Source organism: Colossoma macropomum, unplaced genomic scaffold (assembly GCF_904425465.1).
Source record: "Colossoma macropomum unplaced genomic scaffold, Colossoma_macropomum, whole genome shotgun sequence".
NCBI classification, from domain to species: Eukaryota; Metazoa; Chordata; class Actinopteri; order Characiformes; family Serrasalmidae; genus Colossoma; species Colossoma macropomum.
Window position 1 is genome coordinate 649771 of NW_023495275.1, and position 27730 is coordinate 677500.

Sequence of the window (27730 nt, forward strand, 5' to 3'; positions counted from 1 at the left end):
CCCCCAGACGCGCCTCCAGAGACCGAGAGTGTGTGCTGGAGTGAGATACGTATCTAAGTGTGTGTGTGTGAGACAACACTGTCTACAGAGACTCCTCTGGCCTTAAGATCTCAGCAGCTCTCAGCAGGAAGTGACCGCCAGGGTCCAGTCTTAATGCATCACCCCCTCCCACTGACCATTACCATCACCACTCATCACTGAACCACACATACACGTACAGTATCAGAAAGTTTGGACAAACCTACAAAGCCTATTTGGGAGCGTTAAGCTTTCCAAAATGCTCTTAATACAAATTATTATGCTTTTTTCACATAACTTTTCAATAATGTTACATATTAAAAGTTTACTGAGAAAACTAGAACACCAAAAATGGACATCTAAGGTTTTATTGACTGCAACTGTACGAAGCAGAGAGTAAACCCAACTTCTAAGCCTGACCTTCTGCAGATTTCTTTGAGAAACTGAATGTGAGTCTCCTGAAGAGAATGGAAGCTGGAATAAACCAAGTGTGGACACACGAAATACTAAGAAAGTTGATCAAATCAAATGAGATTTGATTGTTGGGGCGTCTGTGCAATTTTCTGCTAAATATGTTTTCCTAAACTAGCATATCGTCGCTGTACAAATAAAAACAAGTATCTCCAAAATAGTAAGTTTACAGGAGAGTGCGAAAACACTCTTTCCTTCCAGTGTAGGTCAATGCAAAGAGATTTTATTCCAAGTGATTTTAGAGCATTTTTATTGGTCCAATCATCAAGACATTTTCACACAACATAAAGGACAGCGTGTGTTAAAATGAGGTAGAAAAATAAATCAACATAAATGGAGATACATGGTTTTCTTTGGACAGCGACGATATACAGACACACAAACGTTCAAGCAGAGAAAAATGGGAGTTAGAAACCAAACACTTGCACAGGGTCCAGAGGCTTGGTCCCCCAGAGAATGGTTTTAAATGAAAATTAAGCAATATGCTGCACTCTGAGAGCAAAATACAAGGAAACAGGTAACTGCTGTAAAACAAGGGTGCCCAGTCCTGGTCCTGGAGATCTACCCCTCTGGAGAGTCTCTAATATCCAGACACCTCTGAAGGCCTTCATGTGTGTTAGATAAGGAGTGACCAAAAGTCATAGGCGTGACAGATCTACAGGACGAGGATTAGGTACACCTACTGTAAAATGATTCAGGTCTCTGAGCTCAACAACTATGCCAATACAAGTCTTGCCAAAAAATGTGCTGCTTTCCAGGCCATTTTGTAATAAATTATGTAATAAATTTTAATAAATGAAAGGCCTTTACTGGCTATATTGGTGTAAGGTGCTTGGGCCCCTTATAATTGCCACCGGTCTCTCATAGGAGTCATAAGAGTCCAAAGATGTCAACATGTTCTACATCAATTTCAAACAAGAACGAAGTGGCAACTGATCATCTTGGTGGCAGTGATAATTTACACATTGTGACGTCTTTGTATTCACAAAGACACAGTTCTGAAGCAAATACAGAAATATATTTATGTCGCACATATATTTATTGTATGTATATACACATGCCCTGTATTTAAAATCAAGGGGTGACTAAAATGTAAATAAAGCATAGTTTGACTTTTTAATTTAAAAGGTTGTAAAAATTAAATACATAATGATAAACTGATCATCCAAAAAAGGTGGAACTGTTAATATGTTTTTTGTTGTAGGGGTTCAGCTGAAAATGTATTGTGAGCTTTATATTTCCACAAAGAGGCACTGTCCTTCTGAATCGCTGCTTGTTCAGCTGGCTGGACGTTTGGTTCGCTTGGCTGCGCTGTAAATAGCTGGGAAATCTACTCTGCTACATTTCTCATACAAAAACTTATTTCCATCTAAAACTGACATCAAAATACTTACGGCATGAAATATGAGGAAATACTGGCCACAACATCAGAGCTTTCATGTCTGTTATGCTACCGCAGCAGTCAAGATTCTGACCAAGTGCATGTTTTTCATGTTAAGGTCATTCTACAGAAACGTCTACTTTTTTATCAATATTCTATTCTATTCTATATTCTATTCTATTTTTTTCACAATGACCTCAGAATAAAGTGGGTCACACCGGTGACTTCAGCTAAAAGCTTCGTATGAAATCATGAGCTAAATGAGAAGATCTCTGATAACTGAAAGACACAGTGGACTCACCATGAGCTTTTCTTCATAGATCCTCAGAAAACAGGTAAAAGGAAGTCAAGTGATGTCATCAGTGCGATTTTTATTTCAAAATAAGAGTTTTTGTCACGCAGTAACACCAGTGACACGACTCCTGGGGACAACTTTCATTATAGATTTTATAATATTTATTTGGCTTTTGTTTTCTTTATGTCATTTAAATCGTATATTTCATAGTTATGTACAGATTGTTGCAGTTAAAATTGTAGAAACCTCAAAATGTGGCCTCAGCCTTTACACATGACTGTGAGGACGAGCTCTTCTGTGGTGCTTGGAATTCTAGACAATTAATTTGAAAACCAAGTGTAACTGTTAAAATAATTTATTGTTTTATTTTAAAATATGAATAAATTGTAACCTTAACATGTTTTTCAAGTGCAATATACCTGTAAATGTTAGGGACACAAAAATGGATGTTTCTATAGAATGACCCGTTAAGGACGCTCTGATCTGAAGGTTTGTGCTTAAACGCCCGAGATTCGCTCCTAAGACGACGACACACAGTGAGGCCGACGCCTGTGTATGAAACAGTTTTTATTAGAGATGAAACTGAGAGCAGGGAAAGGCTGACGTCTAATCATTATATCCTCTTAATTACTGTGTGTGCCTTAAGTGTTAATTAGCAGAATGGGAGTGTATTCGTTAATGTGTTTGAGCCAATCAGGTGTGGTGTTGGTGGGGATGTATCTGATAAAATGGTCAATATTTCTGATTGGAATAAATCCAGAAGTGTCATTACAGCGATGATGGTTTCTCTGTATGGTTTGTAAGAGCTGGATGAGAAATGAAGGACGAGGAATACAAACACCTACTGACCTTTCAGAGAGAGAGAGAGAGAGAGAGAGAGACAGAGAGAGGGAGGGAGAGAGAGATAGAAAGATACAGAAAGAGGGAGGGAGGGAGAGAGAGACAGAAAAAGAGACAGAGGGAAGAGAGAGAGAAAGAAAGAAAGAGTGGCAGAGAGATGAAGAGAGAAAGACAAACAAAGAGGAAGACAGAGAGAGGGAGAGAACGAGAGAGAGAGAGAAAGAGGTAGACAGAGAGAGAGAGAAAGAGGCAGACAGAGAGAGAGAAACAGAAAGAAAAAAGAGATAGAGAGATAAAGGGAGGGACAGAGGGAGGGGGAGAGAAGGAAAGAGGGAGGGAGAGAGAGAAATGGAGAGAGAGAGAGAAAGAGGGATGAAGAGACAGAGAAGGAGAAAGAAAAAGAGAGAGGCAGTGAGAGAGACAGAGAGTGAGAGACAGGTAGAGAGAGAAACAGAGAAGAGAGGCAGAGAGAGAAACAGAAACAGACAAATAGAGAGGAAAAACAGAAAGAAAGAAAAAAGAGGAGACAGAGAGAAAGAAAGAGAGAGAAAAAGAAAGAGACAGATAAAAAGAGTGGGAGAGGGAGAAAGGTGGAGAGAGAGATACAGAGAGGAAGACAGAGATGGAAAGAGAGCGAGAGAGGCAGACAGAGAAAGAGAGAGAGAGAGAGAGAGAGAGAGAGATGAAGAGAGGTCCTCATAATGACTGTGTTGTCAGTTATTTCCTAGTGCGGATATCAGGTCCTGAGAAGGGCAGCGATACAAGTACAGATAGACTGACTTACTGTAGTGGTGTTGAGTGAGTGTGTGTGTGTGTGTGTGTGTGTGTGTGTGTGTGTGTGTGGTGCTCAGTTCGCTGTGTGAACGAGAGAAAACACACCAAACCAGCTGCTCCCAGCTGTCACACTCACACACACACACACACACACACACACACTCACACACACACACACACACACACACACACACACACCACGCAGCACTAATTGCCATTTTAGACACACACACTTACGCAGGGGATCCTCATTTGCTGCGACACACTCCGCACTGCTGCCACACGGGGGGCTCGACTGCCTGGTTTAAATAATTACCCTCCCGCTGTTTAATCACAGTCACAGTCACAGTCAGGACTCCGAGCTGTCTTTAAGCGCTGATTACTGACCTCTCACAGCACCACACACACCGCTGAGCATCTCCGGCTCCGTCTCACACTCCATTTCTGCACTTCAGCCACTTTCACCAACTAAACAGACTCAGTTTAACAGTTTTTAAAACTTTCAAAATATTCTAATGAGGAAATATTTTAGAAACCCGGTTATCCCTTGTGTGGTGTTGATGTGTTTGTTACTCAGTGGTCTATTGACCCACCGCATTATTGGTGTTTTAAATCAATGCAGCCATAACAATTTATGTAAGAATACCAGATGTTTAAAATATCACAAGTGTCCAGTGTAGGGTTCTCCTTTAGCAGCTGTAGCCAGTCAGCAGCCTGTCCATGTTGTCCACCCTCACACACACACACACAGACACACACAGACACACACATACAAACATATACACAGACACACACACACACTAACAGCAGGCCATGTAGGAGGAGAACAGAGTGAAGGACACAGCACCTCCACACTTTTACTCCCCGCAGGTTCACCCAACACCACATGTGTAATATAAATGTGTGGGGGGTGAACAGAGTGAAGACACTGAAAATGGGTTATTTTATATGTTCTTCACAGAAAATTAACAAAGGCCAAGAATCTGAGGTTGAAATAATAATAAATCACATCATTTTTTCTTTTGGTAAACATTGAAAATGGGTCCCACAGACCTCAACACCACATAAGGGTTAATCTCAGAAATACAACTAAAGCCCAATTCAGATGGGATTGGTTTTATATGAGGAGGTGGGTAATGTAATTATTACTGGTGTTTCTTAGTGATTTTAGTCATTTATTAATTTAGAGAATGAGTCACGTCAGTTATTTTTACGGACTGAGCTCCCACGTCGGTGAAGATTCCGCCGCCTTTAAAACGTATAGCTTTTTCAATTATTTTTACGGCTGTAAAACGAGCCATAAAAATAACCTGAGGTAATCCTGTGCAAATTAACACAGTAAAAACGCTGCCAAATCCTGTGGAAACGGAGATTCTTAATCCTCTATTGCATGATGTTGCCTCAGGGCAACAAACTCATTTTCCTCACTTTACAATAACATTACATATATTTAAAGACAACAATAGGGTTAACAATAAAGGGAAGAGTCTGAGTGAGACAATAAAAAGCATGTACTTGGTCATATTATCTCTTAGTGAGCACTTTTAAACCTCATTTTTTACCATTCAGTATCAACTGTTATGAGAATTTGCAGAAATATGTTTGTTGCCTAGAAGCAACATTGTGCAACAGTGGAATAGATTTAGCCAGTCACAAGCCAGGTGAGTTCACCACTTCAGGGAAGACGGGTCTATATCATTTCTTCCCTCTGTCGCTCAGTGTTGCCTCAAGGCAACATACTCCAAAAGGAGCCCTGCACACCTATTTTTTTTTTTATGTTTTTGAATTTAATAATTCAGTCTGAAAAAATAAATCAAGGATCGTATTTTGCAAGAAAAGCGAATTTATTTTTTTTCACTCCGAACGTAGGCTGCATTTCTAGGCTGTATGCGAAGGATCCTTCACTTTAGAACGGCCTGCTATGATGTAGTGGCCGAGAAAAGCAGCCTAACTCGGCTGCAGCCTCGACTTTGGAACGCAGCTGTTGTTATGGCGATAAATTGTCACAATAGGTCACGATATGAGCTTCCAGTGGACATCGTACTTTTAGACACTGACTCACGGCATATTTAATTACAGTGAGTTTAGCTGGATTTGAGGCAACGGTATATGAAAAATCATTTGTACTCAAAAATTTTAATAGTCCTTTGGAGATTTGATGCTACCTGATCCAATATGTGATGTATTATGAACATTTCTTGAAGTATCGTGATATTTTATTTCCGCCATATTGCCCACCTCCATATTGTCCTCGCAACATTACGACATTTACGGTCCTGTTAAAACATAAGCTCATGTTGCACAGAACTGTCTGCATATTTTCTTTATTTTTCTGTGACAAAATGTAACAAAAACCCAAATGGTGATTTCAGTATTTCAATTCTGGCAGCTCAAATAATTAACTGAGTATTTATCGCAGTACTTTTGAGGAACTGCTGATTATAGCTGGCAGTGAACAGCATCCACCTGTTAACATAGATGCTCTAAAGTTCCTCACGCTACTGCTGCTACTGTAGAAAGTCTTAAGTCACTGTGAGCAACCTAGGCAAGCGCGTTCACAAACTCCTCAAGCTACAGAGCTAATCCGAAAGCAGCTAAGCACTGTAGCGTAGGCGTATACCTGCAAGTTAATCAATCAGAGAAAAAAAAACACTTTTTAGAAAACAAATCCAAGCTCAGTGTTGTACATGAAAAATTGGCCCAAATCTGCCCCGAAACTCAACGTTTTGTTGGGCCACTCTACTTGATACACAACAACTCCAATTCAAATCATAATAAAATATCTCCTTTACTACTTACAAACACAAAATTCGGCACGAAGAGTTTAGAATCTGCACTTCTCAAATCTAGATATAAATCTGTTTAGATGTCTGTATTCTAATTAAACCTCGAACCTCTATTATTACTTCAAATTTAATAAAAGTACAGAATACAGAGCCAAAACAACAAACAACCGTGTTACTGTCTACGAAGGTACAGACTGCACTATCACAGCTGCTACTGGACGGCAAAATTCATATTCATAGAGTGCAAAGAATAAGCCAGAGTTCACTGCCAGAGGTCAATTGGAGTCAATTAAAGTTTGGTAAAAATTCCCAACCCCATTTTACACCATGGTCTGTCAATTCCAGTCTGCTAAATATATGCATACGATATGCAAACAACCCACAGTCATGAATTTGAATGTCCTTCAAGACATTGTCAAGATGTTAACATGTCCTTCAGACATGAACTCAAGTTAATAGTTTTTTTATTTCCACTGAAACAGCCATTAAGTACAAGCTACTCAGTTTTTAGGAGATTTTTTCAAGAAGATTAGATATGAGATAATATAATGTCTTAGAATCATTTTTATGAATGGATTACTTGAATCACAAAAGACTCGTCAACAAAGTTAGCAAGGTAGCTGTTTAGATACCTCAGTTTGGCTTCTTTTTATCTAAATGAAAGGGTAAAAACTTCCCTCCAGCGTCCTAATTGATATTAATAAAGACAGAACTGCTGTTTTCTAATTTTATTTGAATACTGTGTTAAGAGTCACCCTAAGGCCAGCTTGATCATTTTTATCAGCTTATAGATCAGTGACTAGACTAGCAGTCAATTGGTTGACACCAGAGCTGGGTTATGAGGAGCCTGGCTGCTTCTTATTTCCCCCGTTATATCAAAAACATGACTGTCCCCATTGAATGGGGTGAATGGAGCTAAACAGCTAAAAACAAAAAGTTAAAATAGTTTCTAATCACTCGCCCAGAACTTTCCTTTAATTTTAGAAAGTAGAAGGATGTATTTTCTGTACAGCAAACATGTTTTGGGCAGCAGGATGCTAACGTTACTGCTACTCAGAGCTGATTGGTTGGCGAGCGGAGCAGCACATCGGCTGTTCGCGCTCACAGACGTCATGACCGTATACGAGGCGCCATTTAAACTCATAACTCGAGTTTAAAAGCTCTTAAAAATATAACAGCAGTGTTAAAATGTTTTATGCTGCTCTGTACTCAGGAAATGAATGCCTTCTTTTATATTAAAAATGTAAAAAAGTATTTATAAACTATGATTTTGCTCAAATTCTCCATTCATTTTGGACTCGCTCGGGAGCGCCCTCTTGTGTTTGAGAAGCCCGGAAGACATTAAGGAGTGGGAATTCTCTCTACAAGTTCTCTGTTGACATCACAGGGATTCCAAATAGCTGTATGATGTAAGCGCATGATGCATGCTGGGTATTGTAGTGAGAGAACGCTGACGAATGAAAAGGATATAAAATCATGAATTCTTTCAAACCGATGAAGCTGAGAACACTAATAACACAACAACCTCCAGCTGTAGGCCGGAATGCAACCGTACTCACTAGAGCGCCGAGTCGTTGAGCTCATACTCGTATCCGCGGGCCGCCGCCAACCGCACCCCCTGATCCGCCCACAGACAGCAGAGGGCGTGGCCTATAAACGGGAACAGCACCTGCTCCTCGTCAAAGCACCTCCCACACGAGAGCACGGAGTGAGCGTGGACCTGTGGAGCACAAACACACACAAAACAACAAAACTTCATGTGAAGTCAACTCCTGTCACAATCTGCGCTGATCAGAGAGAAAAACAGCTTCGCGTCGAGAACCACACGGGCGCCGATGAAAGGACAGTGACGTCTGAAGGGAACAAACGTCCATGAGGGGGCGGAAAGATCCCTGTCGAAGCGAACTGACCTGCATCCATCTGCAAGACCGCCACCGCGACATGATAATTAGCCGCTCCAGCGCAGCTAATCGCTCTGTTAATTACAGTTCTCATTTGAATGCGTGGTTAAAACAAAACCTCAGCTCGATGACAGTGAACTGATGGAGTTTTAAAGGAGTCGTTCAGCTAAAAGTCAGTTTTACACAGTTTCCCCTCTTCTACACCAGCCAAGACACGCTTGGTGTCTCAAGTTTACCTCTTGGGTTCCTCGAATGACAAAAATGACAAGGTAAAGCTAAAGTCAGCAAAGTAGCTGGTTAAGCAGATACCTTAGTTTGGCTTTATTCAGACTTAAAGAGTAAAGGAACTCATTTCTGGACTCCATTTTGTGGACAAACAAAGACAGAATCACTGTTTTTATTCCAATTTGCTCGAATAGCAGGTTAAGAGTTACACTAATACTAGCTTGGTTGTATTTATTAGCTCACAGATTGGTGGCTAGGCTAGCAGTCAACTGGTTGGCACCACAGTGAAGTCTGAGAACATCAAACTAAGGTAGTTTTTTAAGGAACAGCTCAGATTTCCCTGCTTTTACACCAAATGTCGATCAGCCAAGATATGTTTGCTTCTTTAGTTTTAGCATTGGAGCTACGAGGCTAATAGCTATAAATCAGGGGTCTTTAATTAAAATTCAATAAGGTCCAGTTAGAGAAAATGTCCTCAAGCAAAGGTCCAGAACATCATAATGTCTAACTTACATCATGACTCAGTGCCATATACTGTTTACTGAAGTAGCCTAGTAGGTATATCAACATCTTATACAGTCAACAACTGAATATCAAATCAAATAAAGTACAATTCAGTAACATTTCAACAATGTTTATTGTCAGTTTTCTCTTTTTAGATCATGACGTGTGAAATAACTTCCCTCTGACTCAATTTCTTCTCTGACTGCTGTTTCTCGCCTCGTCCCTCCCCTGTGTGTGCGTCACTCTCTCGAGTCTCAGTGCTCAACGTAATGCACAGAGCTGATTGGCTCAGTAGCGTCATGTGTGATATTTACAACGAATGTGATTGGTCTGTGAGTGTCCGACCGCTAAAGCTACCGTAAAGGCTAGAAGAGTTACGCTAATTAAAACAGGACCACATGTCGAAATGAAATCATTCTCCATTGTTTATCAGTTACAGGTCCAGGTCTGCATAGGACAGCGTCTGGGTCCGGACTCGGAACGCGGTCCGCCTATTAGTGACCTCTGCTATAAAGTAATGGAAGCTTATAACCCACTAATCAGCATCATGCTGACTGAGTGATTCCACTTTAGCCCCTTAAATAAACTTTATTTTTTACCACTTTTAAACAGTGAATGGAGGAAAACCACTGCAATAATGTGTGAATCCATCTCAGGAATGATTTCTCATTTTTTACACGTTTCTTTGCTGGCAGTGGCTTAAAGTAACACTGGCCTCTTTTCCACTGTAGAGCCAAAACACTGGCACTTTCACACTGCTAACGACGCTAGCATTAGCTAAGCCAAGCAGGCTACGGCTTAAAACACCACAGAACAGGTTCCATTTTGACTTTCAACACTCCCAACACCCTTAACTCGACTCTGCTCTCTCAGACAAGCGTTTTTACTGACTACAGTCGTTACAGCAGAGCAGCAGTTAGTCAGAATCTAGTCTTTACCGCGGTGTGCAGCGCTGTAGCCCACTAGCTAAGCTAACCAGGAGTGTTGCAAACGAGGAGGGAGGAGTCGGCTAGCATTCGCTATCTAGCAACAAATCCAAACACAACAGAACAAGCTCAATTTCAGCTGTCGCTCCAGCAGCAGCCTCAGATTTGAGTCAGATTTGAGTGGCTAGCCACTAAGCGTCTCATGTTAAGCTGTGTCTATGTGGAAAGAACACTGGACCGGTCACTCTCCACAGTCCACAAGTCGCGGGCACAACGTAATTATCTCATTCCCACACCTCACTAAGTAATGGGTACAATGTAATTATCTCGTTCCCCCGCCTTACTAAGTCATGGGCACGACATAATTATCTTGTTCCCATGCCTCACAAAGTCATGGGCACAGCATAATTATCTTGTTTTCACACCTCCCTAAGTCATGGGCACAACGTAATTTTCTTGTTCCCACGCCTCTCTAAGTCATGAGAACAACATAATTATCTTGTTCCCACGCCTCTCTAAGTCATGAGAACAACATAATTATCTTGTTCCCACGCCTCACTAAGTCATGGGCACAACATAATTATCTCGTTCCCACACCTCACTAAGTCTTGGGCACAACATAATTATCTCGTTCCCATGCCTTGCTAAGTCATGGGCACAATGTAATTATCTCGTTCCCACGCCTTGCTAAGTCGTAATCACGACAGAAGTATCTCATGCCCACGCCTCCCTAAGTCATGGGCACAGCATAATTATCTTGTTCCCATGCCTCACTAAGTCATGGGCACAATGTAATTGTCTCATTCCCACACCTCACTAAGTCATGGGCACAACGTAATTATCTTGTTCCCACACCTTACTAAGTCATAGCTACACATTAGGACCTCATTCTCACTTGTTAATACAGTCACGCATTATTTTTATTTGTACGAGGCGTCACCAGCAGGGCTCCGAACTTTCGTTCTTTTCTACTTTATTCCTTTTTTAAATTCTTAATTTCTTATTTATTTGATTCGTTTTCATAACCTGATTTGCCTGTTTCATGTCCTTATGCTTCATTTTACTTTATTACACTTTTATTATAACAGAACTGAATGAATTATTACAGAATTTACACTTTTTAATCTCCTGTTTTTGTATAATGCTCAGCTACACTGTAAATGAGGGTCACTTAAATAAAGGCTGACTGACTGTCTTTTATGATTGTAACCTCAGCTGGACTCAAACGAGACCCTTATGCTGTTTCGGACACTGATCTATATCTGGGGTTCAGGAGGGAAATCCTGCACATCTGATATTTCTGCCGAACTATTCCTGGAATACTGTAGCCGCCTCTGGCTCTCCGATTCAAACCGAAGGTGGGGGCCGACTGCGGAATGTGACGGGAGTTCTGGGTTTTCTGTAGGAATTCTGGAAAGCTCTGGAATGCACAAACCTTCTAATATGACAAGGCTGAGTAAACAGTGCAGGGTCTACAGAGAGATCTTTCAGTGTTAGTACACTCTCAGAAATAAAGGTACTTAACTGTCACCAGGGCAGGACCCCTCGTCACTGGGGTGGAACCCTCAAGGGTACATCTCAGTACCTTTAGTCAGGGAACATAACTGAACCATAATCCACTGAAATGATATGTTCTAAGCTGTACTGACTCCACACACCCCGTCTCGTCTCCAGGCTTTTATTTTACTGTTCTGTTTTAAAACATTCAGTTATGAAAAGGTACAAATACGAACTTTTCACCTGGAAAAACTGATTTAAGGTTCACAATCAGACCTTAAAACCACTGTTGTACCTTTGAGGGAACATTTACACCAGGGGTGCACAACACACGGCCCGCGGGCCAGACACGGCCTGGCAAGACATTCTATGCGGCCCGCCAAAGAAAATACTGATACATATACAAATAAATATACCTGGCACGTCAAATTCATTAAGCAGTTTCATGAAAATGCGAAACACTGCCCCCTAGTGTTTACATTTGACTCATTCTCCCGCCCCGTAGTCATTACGCATGTTTACGTAGTAAATGCGATTCTGTATTTTGCTAAGTTATCACCAAAACTGCAGCAACAAAACCGAAACCAGCCAGCTATTAATAATAATATTAATCCAAGTTACTTCAGCAGCAGCATGTCTTTGTCAAAACCAAGAACGAGTAAAAAAAAGTTCTTCTTGAAAATAGGAAATTTAACCCAGAATGGACATCCGAGTACTTCTTTCACGAAACAAACCATGGCGTTTTCTCATGCCTGGTGTGTTTGGAATGCGTGGCCGTGGCAAAGGAATATAATTTACAGAGACGTTACGAAACAAAACACCCAAAACTCAGCGATTTACAAGGTGAGGAGAGAAAACAAAAGACTGAAGCACTAATAAAGCAACTGGTGAGCCAACAAGGCGTGTCCGAAAAGAGACGAAAGGGGTCTGATGCATGTACCATACTAGCTACAGGATTGCTAAACTCGTCGCCCCTTCGCTGACGGCGAATTTGTTAAAGACTGTATGATGGAGCTTTGTGATGTACTTTGCCCAGAAGCCAAAGATGCTTTTAAAAACATTAGTCGCTCAAGAACAACCATTCAGCGACGCGGTTTTGATATGGCCAGTAATTCATACTGCCAGTTGAAAAGCAAAATAAATGACCTCGCGTATTTTTCTGTTGCTTTGGATGAGAGCACAGACAATACCGATACAGCGCAGCTCTCAACATTCATCCGTGGTGTCACAGATGCAGCAGTAGTGCCCTTGTCTGGTAGAACAACTGGGTTTGAGATTTTCCATGCATTCAAAAAAGCAGTGGAGGACCGAAATTTACCATGGAGCAAGCTATCAGCCGTAACAACCGATGGTGCTCCCTCCATGATCGGAGAGACGAATGGCTTCATTGGACATCTGAAGAGGCACCTAGGACCAGACCTCGCAGCGCAGACTAAACACTACCACTGCATAATTCACCAAGAGGCACTGTGTGGAAAACATCTGCAATTTAAGGATATAATGGACTTTGTTGTATCTGCTGTTAATTCTATCTGTGCAAGATCACTGAACCACAGAGAATTTCAGTCTCTTCTGGAAGACTTCAGCGCAGTCTATGGGGATGTTATCTATCACACACAGGTGAGACGGCTGAGTCGTGGCAATGTTTCAAAAAGATTTTTTGCACTGCGAAATGAAATCAAGCTGTTCAGCAGAAGGTAAAGGACACTTCAGTCATGGAAAACACTGACTGGATTGCTGATCTGGCTTTTTTGACCTAACTGGACACTCAAATGATCTCAATTTGAAACTGCAGCAGAAAGACAGATTGATGTGCCACTTGTTTGAGGCTGTCTGTGCATTTGAAATGAAACTGAATCTGGGAAAAGGGAATTTGACACATTTTCCAACGTGCCAAGAGGCCTTTACTCACAGGGACTGTAACTGGAGTCGACACAGCGGTGTGCTTGAAGACATGAATCAGGCGCTCACTACAAGATTTGGGCAGTTCAGGAATGAACAGCCTGCAGTCAGACTACTTGCAGATCCATTCTCTGTAGATACCGAAACTGAACCTGGTGAATTACAACTTGAAATAACTGAACTCCAGCGCTCTGCAGCAATGAGAAGTGAGCACAGCGAGGTGATGCGCCGAGTTTTATCAAGCCCCGGACAGAGAACTGTTTCCCAATCTCTTCCCAAATTCACAGAAGTGGATCTCCATGTTTGGAAGCACTTACATATGTGAACAAATGTTTTCCTTAATGAAGCTGAATAAATCTCCCCTGCGAACTAGATTAACTTGCAACCACCTCACTGGAACCTGACATTAGTCAGGTAGTGTTAAAGAAAGGCAGCAATATCTCCCACTGACCAAGACACTACTTGTAAGTACCTGATGTTATGCAATAACAGTTTGGTCGCATTCTATAGTACAAATTATTGTGGGCAAGTCAAATATAATGTGAAAATCTGTGGCCCTCTGGTGTAGGTGACGTCAAATTGGCCCTCGGTAAAAAGAAGTTGTGCACCCCTGATTTACACTGTTTGTACCTCCATGAATGAAAAATGTACCTGCACAGAACCTTTATTCCTAACAGTGTAGGGCTGCAGGATACAGACTTAAAATGTGATGTTCAGCAACGTGGTTTGATGTTGAGATGAGACTTTCTGGCTGTCATTAAACAGAAATCCAACTTCTTCTTTAAGCAAAACAATACAATAAAAGCTCCATTCACTGCAAAGTACAACACAAAAATCATGAAATAGCTGCACATTTCATACACAGTATATAGTGTACAGTTTACACCCACAAATGTGAACACACACACACACACATACATATATATATATATATATATATATATATATATATATATATATATATATATATATATATATGTAAACATTCAAAGATTCTACTTTTCACACAGACCGTTATGCTGATAATATCGTGTAGTGAAAAGATCTGGATTAAATTAGAAAGAACTATGAAATAGAAGCATTTTCACAGTGGTCTCAGTCTTCGGACCCCACCGTACACTCTTAAAAAAGATATACATACTTTATATATATTACTTTATACTTTATAATAAATCTCTGTAAAATACTTATATATAAATATATATATATATTTACATATAAACAAAGGAGGTCTCGGACTAAAAAAGCATGAGAACTGCTCACATACACTCACAGAGAAGGACGTGGAAAGACACACACGCGCGTGTGCGAGCGACACTGTAAGACTGAGTGGCCGGCTCTCTCTGAGAGGCTGCTGCCATCTAGTGTTCCTTCACATCAACTGCAGTGAGCCGTTAGACTGACAGCAGCTCTGTTCTCCTTCCTTTCACACAAATCAGTCAGTTTTAAAGTGACAGTTCTGCAAAAACCTTCATTCACAGTTTCCTCCTCTTAACTCGAATGCAGTCAATCAGCCAGGACGCGTGGAGCTACGAGGCTAATGTAGCTAACAAGTAATACAAGCTTCATATTACACGATCGACAAAACTGCAGAGAAAATTCAGGCTTCAACGCGGCTGCTACTGTTTTTGTGTGGCGTACTTTGGATTTTTATAGATCACAGTGTGTCATACAGGGTCAGAAATCACTTAATCAAGTTTATTACTGTTTACTGAACGACTGCACACAACTGGGGTTTCCTGTTAGCTACATTGGCCTCGTAGCTCCACTGCAAAATGAAAGAAGAACAAATCAAAGACAGCGAACACGTCTTAGCAACTGACTGCGTTCGGGGAGAGGAGGGAAACTGTGCACAGCAGATTTTTTTTTTTTACTGAAGTATCACTTTATTGTGGTTTTGGGTGCCAAAAGAGTGAGAGACCCACACACACACACAGAGAGAGAGAGAGAGAGAGAGAGAGAGAGAGAGAGGAATAAAATGTGGACCTTGTTTTTGCTGTTTGCCAGGTTAATCCTCAGGATGCCCATCCCATGCAGCACAAACTTCATCGAGGTCAGCAGATTGTCCAACACGGCCGGCTGAGAACAGAGCAGGACAACAAGAGCATTATAACACATTACAGAGAGAGAGAGAGAGAGAGAGAGACAGACAGAGAGAGAGACAGACAGACAGAGAGAGCAGAGAAAGAGAGAGAGAGAAGTTTGCAGCACAAACTTCATCGAGGTCAGCAGATAGTCCAACACGGCCGGCTGAGAACAGAGCAGGACAACAAGAGCATTATAACACAGAGAGAGAGAGAGAGAGAGAGAGAGAGAGAAACAGACAGACAGAGAGAGAGACAGAGAAAGAGAGAGAGAGAGAGACAGACAGAGAGAGAGACAGACAGAGAGAGAGAGAGAGAGAGAGACAGAGAGAGAGAGAGAGAGCAGAGAGAGAGAGAGAGCAGAGAGAGAGAGACAGACAGAGAGAGAGAGACAGAGAGCAGAGAGAGCAGAGAAAGAGAGAGAGAGCAGAGAGAGAGAGACAGACAGAGAGAGAGAGACAGACAGAGAGAGAGAGAGAGAGAGAGAGAGAGAGAGAGAGAGAGAGAGAGCACATGTTTCAGTGTAACAGAGTTAAATTGTGAAAAATGAAGGTCAGTAATCTGAGCCGTTGACTCTGCAGGCCGACACTGATTTGCGGCGCTTCAATATCAGGTCACGTCGGGGACAGTGGAGAGGAGGACGGTGGAGAGGAGGACGGTCGAGAGGAGGACAGTGGAGAGGAGGACAGCCCTAATTGAAACAAACCCTCATCCCAGAGGGACACCTGAACCTCATCCGGGGGTCACCAAAACACCATCGCTCACACTTTACACTGAGTTTGCACCCTTTCACCCCTCAAAGCCCTGATTTCCTGAGAAGAACAGTTTTTCGAAAAGCAGAGGCTTTTCCCCCCACAGACTCACAGCTATGTGCACATTTTACTGGGTAGAGTTACTCAATAACTGCACTTTCTCAAGAGATGCACAGTATAAATTCAGTGCTGCTCACACGGAGCACCGAGTGAACTGATGAAGTAAGAACCTGCTTCTGTTTAAACTGAGGGGCTGAAAACTTATTTTCTTATGCAGAACTGGGCTGGTCAGCTAGCTAACAGGCTAAAAGATAGCAAACATGCTAAACAACTCCAACATTAATATCACAGGCTTGAATTAAAGCACTCATGATATGAATCACTGAAAAACGGCAGTATGAAAGTCTAAAGAATGAACCTGAATGTCTCACACACTTCAAATGTCCGTGTTTCAGTCAGAAGTAGCGTCAAACCCAGGCTGAGTCCCAAACGGCTCCGTACTCCCTAGCTAAATAGTGAGCTGTGTATAATGTTAAGTTTAGAAATTCTATCTTCTGCTGTCGAATACTGCACTGCCTGTCGAGTATGAATGTGGATGAATCCCAAATAATCATTTTTAGTGATATTTTGCATTGTTGGGCTGCAGGAGTCAGTATTTAGATTCCTACGTAGTGCACTATGTAGGGAGCAGTGAGCCATTTGAGATTCAGCCCCAGTGTGAGAAAAGTGGTGTCGTCAGACTGGCGGAAGACTCACGGTGGTAACCTGGTACAGCCCGTGTTGACTGACTGGAGAGAGATTAGATGGAGCTGAAATTAGCTTCTTGTTCTTTTTTCCCGTTTCACCTTAAATGACGTAGCCGTTATATCCTGACGCCTATTTAGTCGCTAGCACGTTATTACGGCATTATTTAAGGTGGAACGAAAATTCCAATAGGAACACAGTTCGAGTTTAAGGTGGTCAGTGCAGCTCTTTTAAAGCGGGAGTGATCTGATCTCTCTGTGTTGTTTTTGTTAGGATGCTGCCTCATTTTGTACGAGTTGTAAAAGATGTACTGTTTTCTTAGGAAGTCCAGTAAGAAGATCATTACAGTGATCAACTCTGACTGTAACAAATGCATGAACGTTTCTCTGCGTCGCTCTGAGAGAGAAAAGGCTGAACTTTAGCGACATTTCTTAAATGATAAAAAGCTAATTTAGTGACCGTGTTTACATGTGGGGTAAAGCAGAGCTCAGAGTCTAAGATCACACCCAGGTTTCGTACTTCAGGTTTGGTAGATGAAGCTAAAGAACCAAGTTTTTCAAAAATCATTTTTCTCTCAGTTTCTGTACCAAAGATCAATATTTCAGTTTTTTCATGATTTAATTGTAGAAAATTTCGCGGCATCCACTGAGAAATATTTGCTGATTAGTTTGTCTGCAGAGTCTTAATCATCAGAAGGAATGGAGATGTGTAATTATGTGTCATCAGCACAGCTGTGAAAATTTATACTATGCTTCCTAATGACCTCACCCAGAGGTAAGCATGTACAAAGAAAAAAGCAAAGGCCCTAAGACTGAACCTTGAGGGACTCCACAAGAAATGGCAAATCTTTTTGATGAATGATTTCCAAGTGAAACCATGAGCTGCCTATTACTTAAACATGATTTAAACCATTCTAAAACTGTGCCCGAGAGGCCGACCCAGCATCCAAGATGCTGGATCAAAATCTTATTAAGGTCTTGATTTATTTATATTAATTTGATTCATGCATTTATGAAAGGTGATTTATGAATTAAGTCTCTGCCTGTGCACAGTTTGCTTTTTTTCCAGTTTCTGCACTTTTAATATCATTTTTCAGTCCGAAGTTTAACTTTAAACATAGCCACTCTATTTGCAGCACTCCAGAGGTGCTAACAGGGTCCACCCCTCGCTGGGTGTCTGATCTGGTGCTGTGAGTGTTGGGGGCTCCAGCTGTTGGATCGTAATGGCTCCATATTAGGGCACATACACACACGATCATACTGAGAGTGAAAGTGAGAGAAACGGCTTGTGTTAAACAGATGCTGGTGTGCGACAGTGATAAGGCATCAATGTGACGTTGTTTCAGCTTTATTGAGCGTGAGTCTCTTTATCTCCTGTTTACCGCGTGATGGTGCTTCGCTGCGGTGAGCTGATACTGTCAGGCCTGCTGGGCATCAACTCTGCCGTCATCTTGTGCTCTGGAGGTACGAGAGGAGACTGTCAGTTCATCACACAGGCTGATTATGATGTCAGAACAAGTGTGTTCCAGTGTCACTGTTAGGTTTACACCGGACCACCACTCAAAAATATCCAGACGAGGGGTCGAGGACGGAGAACGTCAGCTGAGCGTGACAACAGATCAATAAAGCACACTAACTAGGAAAGTGCAATTCCTGAAGGAAACGCAGAGCGACTGCACAGCTTAAGCAGTTCCCAGGCTGTCGACAGGCTGCTTCCAAATGGATACTCTGGTATTTTAAGTAGCTGCTAGGTGGTTGCCAAGGTATTCCAAGTGTTTGCCAGGTTGTTGCGAGGCAGTTGCTATGGTATCCCATGTGGTTGCTACAGTGTTGATTACCAGCTGCTGTGGTATCCCAGGCGATTAAGATATCCCAGGTAGTTGCTATGGTGTTGCTAGGTGGTTGCTATGGTATCCCAGGTATTTGCAAGGTTGTTGCTAGGTGTTTGCTACGGTATTTCAGGTGCTTGCTATAGTGTTGATCACCAGCTGCTGTGGTATCCCAGGTGGTTGCTAAGATATCCCAGGTAGTTACTAGGGTGTTGCTAGGCAGGTGCTAAGATATCCCATGTAGTTGCTACAGTGTTGATAACCAGCTGCCTCTAGGTGGTTGCTAAGATATCCCAGGCGGTTGCTAGGTGGTTGCTACAGTGTTGATAACCAGCTGCTGTGGTATCCCCGGTGGTTGCTACAGTGTTGATAACCATTTGCTATGGCACCCCAGGCGGTTGCTAGAGTGCCTCTAGGTGGTAGCTAAAATATCCTATGTGGTTGCTAGGTTGTTGCTAGGCAGTTGCTATGGTATCCTAGACACGTGCTACAGTGTTGATAACCAGCTGCTGTGGTATCCCAAGTGGATGCTAGAGTGCCTCTAGATGGTTGCTAAAATATCCAGGTGGTTGCTAGGTTGTTGCGATGCAGTTGCTAAGATATCCTATGTGGTTGCTAGGCTCTTGCTAGGCGATTGCTATGGTATCCCAGGTGGTTGCTACAGTGTTGATATCCAGCTACTATGGTATCCCAAGCGGTTGCTAGAGTGCCTCTAAGTGGTTACTAGGATATCCCAAGTAGTTGCTAGGGAGTTGCCAGGTGGTTGCTATGGTATCCCAGGTGGTTGCTACAGTGTTGATAACCATCCACTACGGCATCCTAGGTGGTTGCTTGAGTGCCTGTAGGTGGTTGCTAAGATATCCCAGGTAATTTCTGGGGTGTTGTTATGTGGTTACTACAGTGCTAATAATCAGCTGCTATGGTATTACAGGTGGTTGCTAGGGTGTTTCTAGGTGGTTGCTAAGATATACCAGGTGGTATTGTTAGGTTGTAGCTATGGTATTGCAGCTGGTTGCTATAGAAACACCTACCTTTTGCTAAATTGGCCACTTTATGAGCTCCACCTACCTTACAGCTCCACTACATGATTACAGTTACACACTGTAGCTCATCTGTTGTTAGTTCTCAGCCTCCCTCTATTCCTTTCATCACTGGTCAGTTTCTGCCCACAGGTCTGCTGTTGTCCAGATGTTGTGTGGGTGTTGGTCCATTCTCAGTCCTGCAATAACACTATATACATACAGCACTGTTTTGTGTTGTTTTTTCACCACTAGGACCCAAATACCCAAAAATATCTAGACAAGAGCGGCTCTGTGGTCAGAAACTGACCGCTGATGAAGGAGGAACAACACAAACTGTGCCTTAGCAGATGAGCTACAGTCTCTAACTGTACACCAGCAAGGTGGAGCCACAACAGAGGGGTTTCTGATAAAGTGGCCAGGGAGTCCTCTATTCTGTTACAGAGTTCACTTTTTCTGTATTGAGCACAGACACATTCGGGATAGCACCAGAGAAGCCCACTCTCAGTCGCCGCCCCTCCCCAATCCCCATCCCCCTCCCCCACCCGCTGCTGTCTGGGGTCAAACAAGTCCAGACAGAAGAAAGAGACATCACGAGGAAAAGATTAACTCCAGCCTTCACTCTGACCGCTGACCTTTGACCTTTAACTCTAATGCAAAACAAGTGGGCAGATGAATCTTCCTCTAAACCTTAGTAACCCTGTCTTACGTCTCTGGTGATCCATCCTTCAGATGTCAGAATGACTGTGTGGATCATATGAACATTATAGAGGCTTTTTAAATGAAACAGTAGAAGCCATATCGCCCCCTACACTTCCTGTAGTGTATTACAGTCTGTCAGAGTGACTGTGTGGATCATATGAACATTATAGAGCTTTTTAAATGAAACAGTAGAAGCCATATCGCCCCCTACACTTCCTGTAGTGTATTACAGTCAGACTTTTTGTCAAGATATTTCTTTAAGTCAAGTTTTGCGCAGCACTAAAACTCTTCCCCTCATCTGCGCTTTGCACCGGTTGAGCTGCCACATGCTGCGCGAGTCGCTGCGCCGGTCAAATCCTCCCCTCCTCCCGGTCAGCGGCTCTGTCTGGCCAAAACAAACACATTCTTGGCCTTTTCTCTCCGCCTTTGTTTGCCGGACGGGAGATGTGAGGGCCGAGGGTTTTCCAGGACAGAGCTGGAGAGAGCGTGTTTATTAAAAAGCTTTTCTGTGTTGTTCCAAAGCTCAGGAATGTCTTTATAGTTCAGCGGCTTCATCCGCCTTTATTGATTTTTTTCTAACTGGTTTATGATTCAGTTTCTCTCTGTTTTACAAGAATCTGTACTTAAGCAAAGGCAAAGCGCTGTTTCTAAGTACTTCACTGTAGTTACACAGGAGTTTCGAGCCCACTTAAAAGCAGATCTCTTCGTACGTTTCCGACAAGCCACCTTAACTTTCAGTAAAAATGATGTTCTCTTTCCACTGAGCATTATAAGACCTTATTCATATGCCACGCAATGTTATGAACGCCTACACAGACACACAGCAGTATGTCTGTATTATTATAAAGCCAAAAACTAACATGAATTTATTTTTTATACACAAACTTAAAGATGGTCCTTCAAGGGTTCTTTAGTAAAGAAACTGGTTCTATATAGAACCACAAACAATCAAAGAACCCTCTGCACGAATAAACGGTTCTTTGCATCACGCAAGCGTTCTTCAGACTGAAGAGAAATGTGAAGGAATGTGCTGTAGATTGTTCTACGTGGAAATGTCTTGAAAAGTGTTCTGTACAGCACCCAAAAGGGTTCTTCCATTGTTACAAGCTTGACACCATAACAAGAGTAGAGCCCTTTTGGGTCCTATATAGAACCACTTTCACAAAGGTTCTATATAGAACCATCTACAGCACAGTCTGAATAACACTTTCATGATGCAAAGAACCCTTTGATCATGCAAAGGATTCTTTGAGTCTTCATGGTTCTATTTAGAACCATTTTCTTTACTACAGAACCCTTGAAGAACCATAATCTTAACAGTGTAGAACTCAGGCTACTAAATACTGCTATAAGCTACTGCCTTTACAAAAGAACCCTTGAAAGACCATCTATTTTATGAGTGTATATAGAACCATGTCGTGCTTAAATGGTTCTTTACATGGTGAAATGGTTCTTCAGACTGATGGAGAACGTATAAGGTTCTACATAAAAATTCTTTGAAAACGGTTACAATGTCAAACTTGTAACAAGAACCATTTTTGGTGCTCTAGAGAACAATGTTCGGCGACACTTTATTTGGATGGTCCACTAGATGCTCAGTTTATCTTTAACTAACATTCAATTAAATATCTATTAAATGCAACTGAACTTGAAGTTGCGTGTGAAAGGTTCTATTACATCTAACCCTAAACCTGACCCTAAACCTGACCTCAAGGCAAAACCTAAACCTACTTGTAGACCTAACCATAACCTTAACATCACTGATAATGAACTATCACCAGAACTATCTGTAGATTGTCTACAAGGGACCTTCAAAATAAAGTGTGACCCCTTTTTCAAAAAGGTTCTATATAGAACAATATGGAACACATTCTCCGTTTCACCATGCAAGGAACCATTTAAGCATGAAGTTCAAGATGGAGGAGTGTTTGAGCTGTGCGAGTTGTGTAATTGGCTGTTTAGCCTAATGGTTAAGTTACTCGTCCCCAGCGTGGCAGCGTTCAATCCCAGCAGAGGTCATTTTTTGAGATCAACATTTTACATTTACTTTATCTGCAAGAAACATATGAGTTAATCTGATCTGTCGCTGCAGCTCTTAATAATATCTTTAACCTGGAAGCTCATATCACGATTACGATAAACGTTTGATCTATTGTGCAGCCCTAACTCACTCATGTTCAAAACTTAATATCAAGAAAAAAAATGACACACAACCTGTTTCTGGTTGGTCTAAAGTAGAGATTCCCAACCATTATTTTCTAGCAAATTTTGTAAGAGATCATCATACATTTGTTTATGGCCTTGCGAGTGTGTGTAGCTCGCTATAGGCTGCTTTCTAGGCTAGCTTGAGTAAAAACTATGGCCATTGCCCATCCCCCAGGCCCCAATGACGGCTGCGAGAGCTGGCAGGAAGGCGGGGCCCGAACTCTGAGCGAGGATGAAGCCCCGCGAGGACAGCAGGGAGAGGAGAACCGCAAGTGAGTGGGGGGCGGGGCACCGTCGAGGGGCGCGAGTGACGGCAGGAGGAAGAGGTCAGCTGCCAGAGAGGGGGCGACGACGATGACTGCCACGAGTGGCACGAAGGCGAGATGCGAGTCCCGAACTCCACCGCCCAGGCCCCGCCCCTTTTCTGCAGAGAGGCCGCTTCACTACACCTCACTTCCAATCCAGGTGGCCAAGAAGGTGGCTGACATCCTCCTCCCGCCGTCACTTGTGTCCCTTGGCGGACACTCGGAATCTAGGCATGTATATCTATGGTTGGGCCTGTATTGGCTAATCATGTATATCTGTGCTGTTGAAAAGGTTAAAATGCCCTGAAGAACATCTAACAGCACCCACATGATTTTTTTCCCATTAGATTTCATTTTCATACTTTTATTCACAATGAAATTTGGATCTTCTGTTATTTTGTTAAACATAAAAAGCCCCCTGGATGCAGAAGATTAAATTTTATATGACAAATGTAGTGATAAACTGATTTTTAGTTACTTTTTAGTTAGATATGATTTGAAAAATGTATTCAGACCTGTGGCCAAGCTCAGAGAACATGAGGACTATAGGAAACTTGCAATTTCGGATACAGACATTAAAGGGTTAAGGGTGCAAGAAGCGCAAACAAACACACGCTTATCTGTGTATTACATCACACTGAAAGCTCCAGGTGTTTTCTCAGTGTTATCTGATATGGGAGGGGTTACGTCACTCGATGTGTCTGTAGGAATGAAAACACTGCACCCTGATACTAGTCCAGGAGCAGGACCCTGCCCTGACACAGTCACCCTCATCTACTGCTGCTTAACCAGAGCGCATCACTCACCACAATACACTCACAGAGCACTTTATTAGGAACACCTCCCTATATCTACACTCACTGACCATTTTATCAGCTCCACTGACCAGTTACAGTTACAGACTGTAGTCCATCTGTTTCTCTGCATACTTTGTTACCCTGTTCTTCAGTGGTCAGGACCCCCATGGACCCTCACAGAGCAGGTACTATTTGGGTGGTGGGTCATTCTCAGCACTGCAGTAACACTGACGTGGTGGTGGTGTGTTAGCGTGTGTTGTGCTGGTGTGAGTGGATCAGACACAGCAGTGCTGCCGGAGTTTTTAAACACTGTGTCCACTCACTGTCCACTCTATTAGACACTCCTACCTTGTCAATCCACCTTGTAGATGAGAAGTCAGAGACGATAGCTCATCTGCTGCTGCACAGTTTGTGTTGGTCATCCTCTAGTCCTTCATCAGTGGTCACAGGACGCTGCTGGTTGGTTCTCAGTCCAGCAGCGACACTGAGGTGTTTAAAACCTCCAGCAGCACTGCTGTGTCTGATCCACTCAGACCAGCACAACACACACTAACACACCACCACCACATCAGTGTTACTGCAGTGCTGAGAATGATCCACCACCCAAATAGTACCTGCTCTGTGAGGGTCCATGGGGGTCCTGACCACTGAAGAACAGGGTAAAAGGGGGCTAACAAAGTATGCAGAGAAACAGATGGACTACAGTCTGTAACTGTAGAACTACAAAGTGCACCTATATAGTAAGTGGAGCTGATAAAATGGACAATGAGTGGAGAAACAAGGAGGCGTTCCTAATAAAGTGCTCAGTGATTGTATATCAAAATATCTACATTTAGAGCAAGTCATTCACTGTAGAACAGACTCAGTTTATAGCACAATACCTACATTTAGAGTCAGTTATTCATTCAGCCTAACGAGAAACTGTAGAACAGACTCAGTTTCATATCACAATACCTACATTTAGAGTCAGTTATTCATTCAGCCTAATGAGAAGGAAACAAAGACAGCGCTGTTGTACGTGGGAAGACGAGCAGGTCAGAGCAGAGACAATAGAGCGATGGTGGGATTAAAGCAAAGGATAAGAAAGAACAAAGGATAAGCAGTAAACCCTCAGGAAACACTCAGGTTCAGACAGGCATCCCCGTCCACACCTTCCTACGCTGACTTCAACTCACGTCATCCCAAACTTGCTTACAGTTGAACAGTCACTGTCACCAAAACCTCATAACTATACACACACACATATATATATATATATATATATATATATTTTTTTTTGTTTACACTGGCTGTGTTTACATGCAAAGATTTTTCCAGATTAAGATCGAGGTGTTTTTATGCTCACTCTACAACAATCTGATCCAAAATGATGCGAATGCGTAGAGTACCGTTTAGTGTAGACGTTACCATGACAACCTCGTGACCTCGTGACAACGAGCATGACTTGAGTCCAGTCAGAGTGAGATGAGCAGCAGTGAGCAGTGCTTGTGTTTTTAATTACTTCAAAATGATGTCAGACTCAGGAAAACGTCCTTCACATGTCCTTATTAAAGGAGGCCGAGAGGAAGACGTCGTGTTCTGAGACACATAAGCTGGACGTCCGTCCCACCGCCGTCTTTTAAAGATCAGAGCATGAACTTCGTCTCCTCTGCAGACCAGTTTCTGCTCCGCCATGTTGAACGTTATAAACTTTCACTATGACGTGACAAACATGATCAGAACGGACTTAAACTTTCTGATAGGGAATGTAATCAGATACAGGCGTTTACACGGATATTATTCTTCTATTTAACTTATTATTTACAGGATTACCCACCTTGTTCAGTCGGAAAGAAACTGTATTTTGAATGGCCTCAATCGGACTAGGCTATTCCGAATGAGGTGTTTACATGGACGTATTCTGTTCCGATTGAGCTATCAGTCAGATTAGTAACGGATTATTAGGTTGCATGTAAAAGTGGCTACTATGTGGAAAGCTTTACAGTATAATGGACGAAAGGTGTGTCCTTGGCAGTGCTGTCCTACGAAGGGTGCTTACACAATGCAAAACAGAACAGTCAAGCAAAGCTGTTGTGGATTGTGGATATCGCCAATACTTAAAGCTACACTATGTACATTTTAGGGATTTGGAGACCTCTCTGGTGGAAACGTGTAACTGCATGCAAGATATGGAAGAACATTTTGTACCATGGGTTGTGCTTCGGCCCCCTTCCCCGAGCGGACGAAAGAGAATTCAAAGAGAAACGTGGTGATGGACGCGTCTTCCGAGGACGGGAGTGAATTATCTGCTACTGTCATCATATCTTTATCAGTTGATGTTGAGATCTAAACATCGACCCAAACCTTTTTTTGAGTGACGTTAACATATAAAGATGTACAACGTGGCATGAAACTCCCGACTCTGACTCACCAAATTTTAGCCTGTTTTGATTTCTCCTGACTCAGTAATGATACTTCTTTCAGTTTGAACAACAAAAAATCTTACATAGTGCAGCTTTAAAATGCCAGATTGGCCAAGAAAAAATAAATAATGTTGTTTATACTGTGAATTTGGCTAATATAAAGCACTCAGTCTGTGCCAGTGTGTTTTCGTTTAGCACACCATGTGAGCTTCAGGTTCAAGAAAGGCAAATAAAACCAGCAAAAAAATGAAAAAATAAAAAACAGATGTTGGCCAAGCTGGCTGTGAAGACAAATTAGTGACTGATGCATCTCTATTTGTTACTACAACTATACACAAGCCTAAGCACTCTTTCTACACACACACACACACACACACACACACACACACACACACACACACACCCTTCTCAGGTCCGGTTTTGCTGACTGCCCAGTTGTTACTCTGTTAAAGAGAGCCAGTGCTTCTTTGATTACAGCCTCCAGGTTCATGACCTCGCGTTCAACAAACCACATGCCATAATTATGGGCTTTACCGCACGCGTGTGTGTGTGTACGTACGTGTGTGTGTGTGTGTGTGTGTGTGTGTGTGTGTGTGTGTGTCTGCCTTCAAACAATCTAAAAATGGACAGAACATGAGAAACACAATCTAATTCACTACTCTAAGCATCAAGATCCCAAGCAGAGTCGGTACAAACTTAGTACATACTCATTTGTGCAGCTGCTTCATGGAGCTGCGGCTGAGTTAGCAAATTTCTTTGTTACATATTCACTAAAGCACAAAGCCGTTCTTTAAGAAAAATAACAGAGATCAGGCTAGTTTTACAACAGCCTCACACTTTGAATCAGAATAAAACAGTTCAGTAAACCTGCATACATTACGACACGAATTACTACATGCATTCCTAAATGCACTACTACACGCAATTCTACACGCATTCCTAAATGCACTACTACACGCAATTCTACACGCATTCCTAAATGCACTACTACACGCAATTCTACACGCATTCCTAAATGCACTACTACACGCAATTCTACACGCATTCCTAAATGCACTACTACACGCAATTCTACACGCATTCCTAAATGCACTACTACACGCAATTCTACACGCATTCCTAAATGCACTACTACACGCAATTCTACATGCATTCCTAAATGCACCACTACACACATTCCTACACGCATTCCTAAATGCACCACTACACACAATTCTACATGCATTCCTAAATGCACTACTACACGCAATTCTACACGCATTTCTAAATACACAACTACATACATTCCTACACGCATTTCTAAATACACAACTACATACATTCCTACACACATTTCTAAATGCACCACTACACACATTCCTACACGCATTTC

At 42.2% G+C, this 27730-nt stretch overlaps 1 protein-coding gene across 1 annotated transcript in view; it reads right to left on the minus strand.

The window, feature by feature from the left end:
* gnav1 (guanine nucleotide binding protein (G protein) alpha v1) overlaps nucleotides 1-27730 on the minus strand; it is a 65521-nt gene that overhangs the window by 32811 nt on the left and 4980 nt on the right. Inside the window, exons 3-4 of the mRNA XM_036561824.1 lie at nucleotides 15507-15599; nucleotides 8125-8285 (exon numbers count right to left, since the gene is read on the minus strand). Of these exons, the coding sequence (XP_036417717.1) occupies nucleotides 8125-8285; nucleotides 15507-15599 (254 nt within the window). The remainder of the gene's footprint in view (nucleotides 1-8124; nucleotides 8286-15506; nucleotides 15600-27730) is intronic.